At 39.8% G+C, this 12,459-nt stretch overlaps 1 protein-coding gene across 1 annotated transcript in view; it reads left to right on the top strand.

Moving 5' to 3' along the window:
• The window catches only part of LOC142947947 (voltage-dependent calcium channel subunit alpha-2/delta-4-like), a 62,369-nt gene that overhangs the window by 48,201 nt on the left and 1,709 nt on the right, over positions 1-12,459 (top strand). Inside the window, exons 32-37 of the mRNA XM_076089815.1 lie at positions 8,248-8,318; positions 8,936-9,011; positions 9,239-9,291; positions 10,070-10,125; positions 10,769-10,789; positions 10,959-11,076. Of these exons, the coding sequence (XP_075945930.1) occupies positions 8,248-8,318; positions 8,936-9,011; positions 9,239-9,291; positions 10,070-10,125; positions 10,769-10,789; positions 10,959-11,076 (395 nt within the window). The remainder of the gene's footprint in view (positions 1-8,247; positions 8,319-8,935; positions 9,012-9,238; positions 9,292-10,069; positions 10,126-10,768; positions 10,790-10,958; positions 11,077-12,459) is intronic.

Genomic DNA, 12,459 nt, shown 5'->3' with positions numbered 1-12,459 from the left:
AAGTAATAATTTAGACTCAAAATCAAATAGAAAATAATAACTCTTTATTGTGAAAAAGGTAAATACAAATAATATTTTTTTTACTGTGAAAAATTAAGTATAAAATATTTTTATTTACTATGTAGAATTGTTAAATATAGTTATTTAATTTTGTCTTTAGTAACTTCACTATAATTTTACATATCTCAATTATTGTTGTAACTCAAATGTATAGTATTTTTACATATTTGTTGTTGGCCTTAATGGGCTTCCGTACCTTGCTGTCACTTTGAGGACCTTTAAAGCGTCTGAGTGTAGAGACGAGCAGCCTGCTGTCCATCTGACAGCTGCTCGTTAGCGCTGGATTAACTCCTGTTAGGAGCCGTATTACTGATGATTAATGCAGACACACACACACACACACACACACACACACACACACACTTCTACATCATGAATCTCTCTCTGGACCTTCGGCTTGTAGTTCTGTTGAGGACTTACCGGGAGTCGAACCTGTGATGTCCGTGTCACAGGTCGGTGACCGTGACCTCATCCGGCCTCCAGATGTTGAGCAGCTGGAGGGCTGATGAGGTTTATCTGTGTCCTCTGTGAGGCTGTCGGGGACGTGCAGCTGGAGGACGGAGCACTCAGCGTCTCTCTTATGTAACAGCATGAGAGCTTTGTTGTGTCTGTGGGTCCAGTGACCCGTCGTTAGTCTGAGCTGGTGACGGGGAGCTGAGTATCGTCTAAAATACTACCAGTACTTCATTTCATAACTTCTGTTTCTACTTCATTCGATACCATCATGTGAAGGAGGAGTTTTCATCTATGCCATCGAGTCCCCTCCTCATTCACATAATGTTACATAGAAATGATCCTTCTTCATATTTTGCATGTATTCTGATCAGATGTGTAGCAGAGCCATGCTGCTTTAAACAGACTGGATGAGTTGTAGCTGCTGCTGCAGAGGACCAATCACAGGACACGTTCAACCAAACAACTCTTGCGGTGATTTGCTGCAAACTAAATCAGTCTTTTTGTTTTGTGTATTGCACTTCTTAGTTGGAACACTAGAGGTTGCTGCCATTTTATTTTACTAAATTATTTTATTTATTTATTTCTCAGTTTATTGTGATCAGATGGACGGTCTCACTGAGCTCTCTTATTGTTATTGTCTTGTTTCTGCTGCTTTTGTCTCTCAGAGCTCTTTGTAAACTCTGTTTTTAAAAGGTGCTATAAATAAAGTTATTATTATTATTATTATTATTATTATTTGGAAAAACTGCTTCACCCACATTGATTCCAAGTGGATGAAAACATTCTCCTCAGGTCATCAGTTCATCAGTACATCAGGTCATCAGTACATCAGGTCATCAGGTCATCAGGTCATCAGTACATCAGGTCATCAGTACATCAGGTCATCAGTTCATCAGTACATCAGTTCATCAGTTCATCAGTACATCAGTTCATCAGGTCATCAGTTCATCAGTACATCAGTTCATCAGTACATCAGGTCATCAGTACATCAGGTCATCAGTTCATCAGTACATCAGTACATCAGTTCATCAGTACATCAGGTCATCAGGTCATCAGTTCATCAGTTCATCAGTACATCAGTTCATCAGTACATCAGTTCATCAGTACATCAGGTCATCAGTTCATCAGTACATCAGGTCATCAGTTCATCAGTTCATCAGTACATCAGTTCATCAGTACATCAGATCATCAGTTCATCAGTACATCAGGTCATCAGTTCATCAGTACATCAGTTCATCAGGTCATCAGTTCATCAGTACATCAGGTCATCAGTTCATCAGGTCATCAGTACATCAGTTCATCAGTACATCAGTACATCAGTTCATCAGGTCATCAGTTCATCAGTTCATCAGGTCATCAGTTCATCAGTACATCAGGTCATCAGTACATCAGGTCATCAGTACATCAAGTCATCAGGTCATCAGGTCATCAGTACATCAGGTCATCAGTACATCAGGTCATCAGGTCATCAGTACATCAGTTCATCAGTACATCAGTACATCAGGTCATCAGGTCATCAGTTCATCAGGTCATCAGTACATCAGGTCATCAGGTCATCAGTTCATCAGGTCATCAGTACATCAGGTCATCAGTACATCAGGTCATCAGTTCATCAGTACATCAGGTCATCAGTACATCAGTACATCAGTTCATCAGGTCATCAGTACATCAGTTCATCAGGTCATCAGTTCATCAGGTCATCAGTACATCAGGTCATCAGGTCATCAGTTCATCAGTACATCAGGTCATCAGTACATCAGTACATCAGGTCATCAGTACATCAGTTCATCAGTTCATCAGGTCATCAGTACATCAGTACATCAGTTCATCAGTACATCAGTACATCAGTTCATCAGGTCATCAGTTCATCAGTTCATCAGTTCATCAGTACATCAGTACATCAGTACATCAGGTCATCAGTACATCAGGTCATCAGGTCATCAGGTCATCAGTTCATCAGTACATCAGGTCATCAGTACATCAGTACATCAGTACATCAGTTCATCAGTTCATCAGTACATCAGGTCATCAGTACATCAGTTCATCAGTACATCAGTACATCAGTTCATCAGGTCATCAGTTCATCAGGTCATCAGTACATCAGTTCATCAGTACATCAGTACATCAGTTCATCAGGTCATCAGTTCATCAGTTCATCAGGTCATCAGTTCATCAGTACATCAGGTCATCAGTACATCAGGTCATCAGTACATCAAGTCATCAGGTCATCAGGTCATCAGTACATCAGGTCATCAGTACATCAGTACATCAGGTCATCAGGTCATCAGTACATCAGTTCATCAGTACATCAGTACATCAGGTCATCAGTACATCAGGTCATCAGTTCATCAGGTCATCAGTACATCAGGTCATCAGGTCATCAGTTCATCAGGTCATCAGTACATCAGGTCATCAGTACATCAGGTCATCAGTTCATCAGTACATCAGGTCATCAGTACATCAGTACATCAGTTCATCAGGTCATCAGTACATCAGTTCATCAGGTCATCAGTTCATCAGGTCATCAGTACATCAGGTCATCAGGTCATCAGTTCATCAGTACATCAGGTCATCAGTACATCAGTACATCAGGTCATCAGTACATCAGGTCATCAGTTCATCAGGTCATCAGTACATCAGTTCATCAGTACATCAGTACATCAGTTCATCAGGTCATCAGTTCATCAGTTCATCAGGTCATCAGTTCATCAGTACATCAGGTCATCAGTACATCAGGTCATCAGTACATCAAGTCATCAGGTCATCAGGTCATCAGTACATCAGGTCATCAGTACATCAGGTCATCAGGTCATCAGTACATCAGTTCATCAGTACATCAGTACATCAGGTCATCAGTACATCAGGTCATCAGGTCATCAGTTCATCAGTACATCAGGTCATCAGGTCATCAGTTCATCAGGTCATCAGTACATCAGGTCATCAGTACATCAGGTCATCAGTTCATCAGTACATCAGGTCATCAGTACATCAGTACATCAGTTCATCAGGTCATCAGTACATCAGTTCATCAGGTCATCAGGTCATCAGTACATCAGGTCATCAGGTCATCAGGTCATCAGTTCATCAGTACATCAGGTCATCAGTACATCAGTACATCAGTACATCAGGTCATCAGTACATCAGTTCATCAGTTCATCAGTACATCAGGTCATCAGTACATCAGTACATCAGTACATCAGTTCATCAGGTCATCAGTTCATCAGGTCATCAGGTCATCAGTACATCAGGTCATCAGTACATCAGGTCATCAGTTCATCAGTACATCAGTTCATCAGGTCATCAGTACATCAGGTCATCAGTACATCAGGTCATCAGTACATCAGTTCATCAGTTCATCAGTACATCAGGTCATCAGGTCATCAGTACATCAGTACATCAGTTCATCAGTACATCAGTACATCAGGTCATCAGTACATCAGTACATCAGGTCATCAGGTCATCAGTACATCAGTACATCAGGTCATCAGTTCATCAGGTCATCAGTACATCAGGTCATCAGTACATCAGGTCATCAGTTCATCAGTACATCAGGTCATCAGTACATCAGTACATCAGTTCATCAGGTCATCAGTACATCAGGTCATCAGTTCATCAGGTCATCAGTACATCAGGTCATCAGGTCATCAGTTCATCAGTACATCAGGTCATCAGTACATCAGTACATCAGGTCATCAGTACATCAGTACATCAGGTCATCAGTACATCAGGTCATCAGTACATCAGTACATCAGGTCATCAGTACATCAGTTCATCAGTACATCAGGTCATCAGTACATCAGTACATCAGTTCATCAGGTCATCAGTTCATCAGTTCATCAGGTCATCAGGTCATCAGTACATCAGGTCATCAGTACATCAGGTCATCAGTTCATCAGTACATCAGGTCATCAGTTCATCAGTACATCAGGTCATCAGTTCATCAGTACATCAGGTCATCAGTACATCAGGTCATCAGGTCATCAGTACATCAGTTCATCAGGTCATCAGGTCATCAGTACATCAGTTCATCAGGTCATCAGTACATCAGTACATCAGTTCATCAGTTCATCAGTACATCAGGTCATCAGTACATCAGTACATCAGGTCATCAGTTCATCAGTACATCAGGTCATCAGGTCATCAGGTCATCAGTTCATCAGTACATCAGGTCATCAGTACATCAGGTCATCAGTACATCAGTACATCAGGTCATCAGTTCATCAGTACATCAGGTCATCAGGTCATCAGGTCATCAGTTCATCAGTACATCAGTACATCAGGTCATCAGTACATCAGTTCATCAGTACATCAGTTCATCAGTACATCAGTACATCAGGTCATCAGGTCATCAGTTCATCAGTACATCAGTTCATCAGTTCATCAGTACATCAGTTCATCAGGTCATCAGGTCATCAGTTCATCAGGTCATCAGGTCATCAGGTCATCAGTACATCAGTACATCAGGTCATCAGTACATCAGTACATCAGTACATCAGTTCATCAGTACATCAGTACATCAGTACATCAGGTCATCAGTTCATCAGGTCATCAGTTCATCAGTTCATCAGGTCATCAGGTCATCAGTACATCAGTACATCAGGTCATCAGTTCATCAGTTCATCAGTACATCAGTACATCAGTTCATCAGTACATCAGTTCATCAGTTCATCAGGTCATCAGTTCATCAGTTCATCAGTACATCAGTACATCAGTACATCAGTTCATCAGTACATCAGTTCATCAGTTCATCAGGTCATCAGTTCATCAGTTCATCAGGTCATCAGTACATCAGGTCATCAGGTGGAACTGAAGAGACAGAAAATGTAAGAAACGTTTTCATAGACAATCAGAGGAAGTTTGTTTTTATTGATTTGCAGAATCGTGCTGAAGTTGTTTCAGTCGCTTCTCGGTGATGAAGTTATGATTATTAAACTAAACATCAGTTTCTATGAATGAAACTATGAGTTTATTATTGTTTGGCCTGTGATGACTTCTTATAATCTTATACAATCACAACAGTTTGGCCACAACTGAACCTGATAACCTCCATGAAGGTAGAATTTATTAGACGGCATTAGTTTTAGCCAGGTGTACCTAATAAACTGGACACTTTGAGCTCAGTTCACCACAGATGTTCAGTGATGATGAAATGATTCAGAAAGTGAATCCCATCTTCAGTCGTCATGAAACAAAGTCTTTATTTAACTTTTTCTTTGTGAATAACTTTACAACCAGATGTTCACTGTGAGGTTTGTTATGAAACGGTTGATATTTGTGTGAAAATATATATATATATTTATATATATATATATATTTATATATATATATATATATATATATATATATATATATATATATATATATATATATATATATATATATATATAAATATATAAATATATATATATATTTATATATTTATATATATATTTATATATATATTTATATATATATTTATATATATATTTATATAACCTTATATATATATGTAACCTTAAAGAAGAAGCATTGTACTGGAGCAGCTCGTTTGTCATTATTTGCATGTCTGCTGCGTTCCCAGCGGCCTTACTAAGCAGATATTATGATAAACTGCTTCCTGGAGCTTTCTGCTGAGCTCGGGACTTTACAGCAAGTTTTTTATTTTTTTTATTGTGGAAACACCCAGAACCCTGGTGGTGTGTGAAGGAGCAGCTCGTAGCGCGTTGCAGGGCACCATAAATATTTAATCAGTCGGGAATTAAGTCGGTGCTGACTGAAAGAAACGAGTCGTGATGAGCTTGTTATTGGTCGTACAGGAAACAACCAATGATCCGTCTGAGACACACGAGTCTGTTCATCCCCAGGGTCCACTAGTGTGTCCAACAGTGTCCTGAACCAGTCTCAGTATAGTCCTGATCCTCTATGAACCAGTCTCACTTAGTCCTGATCCTCTACAGACCTCCATCAGTAAACAGACCATCAGAGAGAAGATGGTCTGTTTCTATAGAGTTATTCTTGATGCTCGTCATCGGAGCCACCGGGTCGAATTCTGGTGAAACCAGATGAACTCATGCAGGTTCACCAGAACCTCCTTCAGCTCAGACTCCAGCAGAGACCGGTCCACCGTGGACAGACCCAGATCCTCCAGCAGAGACCGGTCCACCGTGGCAGACCCAGATCCTCCAGCAGAGACCGGTCCACCGTGGACAGACCCAGATCCTCCAGCAGAGACCGGACCACTGTGGACAGACCCAGATCCGGAGCTCCAGAGGGAGGAGGAGAGCTCAGCTCCCGGCAGCAGCGTCTCCTCCTCCTCCTCCTCCTCCAGGAGCAGAGCTTCTCCTCTCTGGGAGCCAACACGTATTGCTGGACACGCTGGAGGGAAGGGAGGCACAGGAGAACCAGAACCAGGACTGAGAGGGGCAGACTGTGAGACCCTGCTGCAGTAACATGAGAGGTTTAAAGGGACTCTGGTGCTCAGAGACACTACCACTTTAGTCCACAGGGGGCGACAAAGTCAACACATTATGAAAGTTAATTGTTAAACAGTCTGCAGGGCTTCACGTCATCAGGATGGATAGAAACCATCAAAGAGAAGAGGCGCTATATTGTTATTATCATCATGCTAACATGCTAACATGCTAAACAGTAGCATGAGGCTTGAAGCTGACAATGGGAGCTGACCGGTGATTGGACGTTCTGTGTTTCTGCTGCAGAGCTCCTGCAGGACTTTAGTTTTATTCCAGCTGTCTTCAGGTAAACAGAGGTGTCGGGTTTCAGCATCATCAACCTGCGAATCCTCCGAGGCCGCCGGGGAAACACCCGGTGATTCGGACGGAGATGAAGTGGATGAAGTGTTGGCAGAGAGCAGCTTGTAAAACGCGAACAGAGCTGCTGAGACAAACCGCTGTGAATAATTCAGAGAGTGTGGAGCTGCTGAGGGCCGGACTCACTGCAGACACAGAGGACTGTAACTCACCGCTCAATGCTGCTGCTCCTGCTGCTGCTCATCAGCAGACAGACCTTTTGTTCCTGACTGAGTTCTGCTCTCTGTCTTTATGGAAACATTTTTTAGATATTTGCAAGAGCTGCTTTTAATCAGGTGCTTTGTTTTGCAGCTGTTTCATTCAGAGAAATAGTTCAACAGTTTTGGGGGAAATGTGCTCGTTTCACTTTAGTTTGGAGTTCGATGCAAATCAAGCTCATGTCTGTGTGTCGTCATCCGCCTGCATCCAGGACTCTTGTTGATATACAGTATATACATATATATAATATATATATGTATATACAGTATATATATATATATATATATATATATATATATATTTTGTGATCACACCATTCCTCCACTTTAAATCCCTAAAGAGTGAGGCAGTAATGTCCTGTGAAGCTCTTTCTGTCCTTCACCCTGAAGAAGACTGTCATTGGTCAATTATTAAATATCTTTTGCATCGTGGCCTCCAGTGAGACGCTATTTTATTTCACTAAACGACCGTCTGTGCATCAGTTTACTCGCCTCGTGTTTCCTCCAGTTCCTGATGAATTAAAGTAAATGAAGAGTTTAACCAAACAGGAAGACATCCGTTAAACAGACACGTGAGGCTGTTACAGTGTCTTAAATGTTGAAAAAGATGAAGCTGAATTCAAAACAAAGGATGATGTCACCTGTTTGTTTCCTCTAATCACCAGAGCAGTTTGTGATATTAATATATTACCTCATATTCACAACTTTGTTGTCGTCGTGTTTTCCAGGTCGGCCGCTTCTTCGGCGAGGTGGACGGCTCGGTGATGGCGTCTCTGATCAAGATGGGGATGTTCAAGAAGTACGAGTGACAGACAGGAAGTTCTTCTTCTTCTTCTTCTTCTTCTTCTTCTTCTTCTTCTTCTTCTTCTTCTTCTTCTTCTTCTTCTTCTTCTTCTTCTTCTTCTTCTTCTTCTTCTTGTAATGGCGGTTGGCAAACAGCATTGGGGTGCATTACCTCCTCACTGATCTTACATGTGGACTAAGGATCGAGCTTCTCTGAAAACAAAGAGAACTAAATAATAAACCAAACAGATCAAACTAAAGATATCTTACATTACATTACTGATATTTTACTCTCAATCTCTCTTCTGACAGAACCATAAAACTTCTGACTTACTTATGTTTACATTTATGGGATTTATTTTTTGTCACTTTCAAAATGAACCGCCTTGTGAATAGTGATCGTAGTATTTCATACAAACTCATTAAAGCTGCTCTCTCTGTGGCCTGACGTCGTTGACCCTTTGTATTATAATAACTACGACCATCATCTCTCATGCAAACACAGAGGATCAGACAGGAAGTACTCGATGAGGAACGATCAGAGACGTTAGGACGGTGTGTTCATGGGTCAGGGGTTTAGGGTTCTAGGACCCGGTGGACGTTACAGGAATTAATGTGAGCGTTTGTTTGCAGAGTGTCGTTGTTCGACTACCAGGCGATGTGTAAGAACAGTCACCATCACGCCAGCAGCGCGCGGCCTCTCCTCAGTGTGAGTTACTGAACTATAACTTCTATTTCTGTAGCTGGGACTAATCATAATGATGGAGCTGTGAGAAGATGAACGGCTTGTTGCTTCCAGGTTTACGTAGCTTATTTTTTAATCACAACTAAAACCTTGACAGATACAATCTGACTTCTTGTGATGTTTGTTTGTTTGTTTATTTATTAGCACACAGTTCTTGTATTAACTCTTTTGTTTGTTTTTTTCCCCTGCAGCCGTTTTACGGCATCGCTGCGTTGATGAAATGGTTCTTCTCCAACGCGCTCATGTAAGGGTCCACTTCTGTTTTATTTTTAAAAACTTTATTAACACCTGTGACATGTTTAATCATCACACACATTTTTTTAAAGTGAGATAAAAAAACAAAAACATTTTTTTCTTTTCTTGTCATCATATATATATATTTGAATTATTTATAATAATTATAATAATAACAAGAATAATTATAACAACAAATAAAATATGATCATTATTGTACTTAGTTAAACATTTTGTATTATTATTATAATTAAATATTGTATATACTTAAACACGCATTTCAATGTACATACACATTCATATCAACACATGATGAGAAGGAATAAAGAAAACGTGTTTAACTGGATGATTTAATATTTCTAACATCAGGAAGTTGACTCATGCATCGTGCATCATTATGTTTATGCTTAAAAACACATGATGTCATTGTTTACGTTTACTTTAAACAAATGAAACTCAAACTGTGCAGAACGCTGACGTGACACCTTAAATTCATGGCTGATGTCCTGTGGATAGATATTTAATATTCATGAGGCAGTGGGCTGTTTAATGTTTTTAATATGCATGAATCAGACAGAGTCTAAATGTAAAAGGAGGATTTTTACAAAGAAATTAAACAGATTTCCCTGAATAGAAACATGAAGACTTTGACTGGCGGACCCCTCCACAGTTCAGAGTTATTACAAGTATCTGCTGGATGTGAGGGTGTGTACATGATGTACATGTACACATGAAGTACATCAACACTCTAAATGTTCAGTGTACTTCCTGTTTGTGTCTCCGCTCAGGTTCCTGCTGGACTTTAACCTCTGTGGTCTCTGGCACGCTGACTATTTGGTGGACGGTGAGATGTGAATATGTCGAACATTTTACTCAGAAGTACTCGGAGAGTAAAAGTAGAAATACCACAGTGTAGAAATACTCTGTTACAAGTTAAAGTCCCGCATTCAAGATATTACTTACGTAAAAGTACAAAAATATGAGTTCATTACTATAATTATTGATGTGTCATCACTTTAAAGTTGCAGCTTGTAAATGTGAAGCTCATTTTAATGAGTTTATATTCTGCTGGGTTTAATTTATAATAATACATAAACATAATCTATTCTTCAAAGTAACAAAAGTTCATCAAATGAATGTAGTACAGTAAAAAGTACACTATGTACCTCTGAGATGTAGTACAGTATAAAGTACAATATGTACCTCTGAGGTGGAGTACAGTAGAAAGTACATAAATAAATAAAGGTCATCTGGCAACAGATCAGAGAACAAAATCAATAGTTATGAATTTAAATGAAATAAAGAGTCGACTCGGGGTGTGTTTGTTTTCTTCACCTCATCACTGCTTTGTCTCATCTACAAACATTCTGTCTCAAAATGGCGGACTCATCTTCATCATCATCATCATCATCAACTACATCTTCATCATCATCCTCACCTGGGCGTGTCCTCTGTGTCATCATGGTGGTCCATCTTCATCCATCCAGCCAAGGCTGGATATCACACCAGTGAGTACAACACGTGTGTGTGTGTGTGTGTGTGAATTACTGAGACAGAGGAGACGTCCTCACAGAGACAGAAAGACACTTTCAGGACATCCTGACGCTCGTGTGTGTGTGTGTGTGTGTGTGTGTGTGTGTGTGTGTGTGTGTGTGTGTGTGTGTGTGTGTGTCTCAGGTCATAAGCAGAAGAAGGTGGATGCCCTGCAGCCCTGTGACACGGCGTATCCCGGCTTCATGTACGACTCGTCTGTTAAAGAAGCAAACAGCCTCATCAAGTGTGGACGCTGCCAGAAGTAGGACACACACACACACACACACTGTAAAAGTACTAATACTGCAAGTAAAGTCCTGCATTCAAAAACAAAAGTATGTAAGTATTTTTATCAAAATGTATTTCTGATTCATATAAATAATACTGTATATGTAGCATTGTAACTCCTTTATATCTGTTGGTTTAATCTACATCAAAGCATCGTGTATAAATACACCTGCAGCTCCATCTAGTGGTCAAACCACGTATTGTTCTAGTGCATCACTTTTTTTTTACTTATTCATGAAGACAAATAGAAACTATTTTATTTTATTTTACACTCCAGGGAACAGTGAAGAAGTGAAGAAGAAACTGTCCCCCAGAGTTCAGGCTCAAATCACAGGATTTAAACACACCTTCTGTATTCTATGAATGTGTCAAACTCTAAACTAATTTTTGGCTTTACACCGAGGGTTGTTTATATCAAAGTAAGGAATAACTCCTAAAGGTGGAGGATTTGGTGGCATCTAGTGGTGAGTTTTCAGATTACAGCTGTGAAAACGTGAACGTCCCTCTCTAGAGTTTGGTTTGTCCGCTCTGGGCTACCGTAGATATAAACAGCTGTTTATGAGGTTCACGGAAAACACAACGATTCTTATTTTCAGGTGATTAAACACGAAAGAAAACTTTAAAATATTGTGTTCTTCCATTTCTGCCAAATGCAACAAAACACTGTACCTTTAAACATTTTATATATACAGTATATATATCTATATATATATATATACACAGTGTATATATATATATACGCACTTTGCTTCAGTTCTCACGTCATAGTTTGGTGTGAAGCTGCATTTTATTTGTTGTTATACTTGAGTTGATTTTCTCTTTAATGATAAACACAAATGTTAAATCGAGCAATATGATAATTTAGTTTCATGGAGGAATTTATAAACTATAAACTCTATTCTGTCTGTTAGTTGTTATTGATGATGATTATAGAGGGAGTTGTTGGTTGGTTGGTTGGTTGGTTGGTTGGTTGGTTGTATGGTTGGTTGGTTGGTTGGTTGGTTGGTTGGTTGGTTGGTTGTATGGTTGGTTGGTTGGTTGGTTGGTTGGTTGGTTAATTGGTTGGTTGGTTGTTTAGTTGATTGTTTGATTGGTTGGTTGGTTGATTAGTTGTTTGATTGGTTGGTGGGTTGGTTGTTTAGTTGATTGTTTGATTTGTTGGTTGGTTGGTTGGTTGGTTGATTAGTTGTTTGATTGATTGGTTGGTTGGTTGGTTGGTTGGTTGGTTGTTTAGTTGATTGGTTGGTTGGTTGGTTGATTAGTTGTTTGGTTGGTTGGTTGGTTGGTTGGTTGATTAGTTGTTTGGTTGGTTGTTTGGTTGGTTGGTTAATTGTTTGGTTGGTTGTTTAGTTGTTTG

The sequence above is a fragment of the Anarhichas minor genome, unplaced genomic scaffold (assembly GCF_050575085.1).
Source record: "Anarhichas minor isolate MPS153535 unplaced genomic scaffold, ASM5057508v1 ptg000011l, whole genome shotgun sequence".
Classification (NCBI taxonomy): domain Eukaryota; kingdom Metazoa; phylum Chordata; class Actinopteri; order Perciformes; family Anarhichadidae; genus Anarhichas; species Anarhichas minor.
The sequence above is the reverse complement of the archived record's forward strand: the minus strand, read 5'-3'. Positions and strand labels throughout refer to the sequence as shown.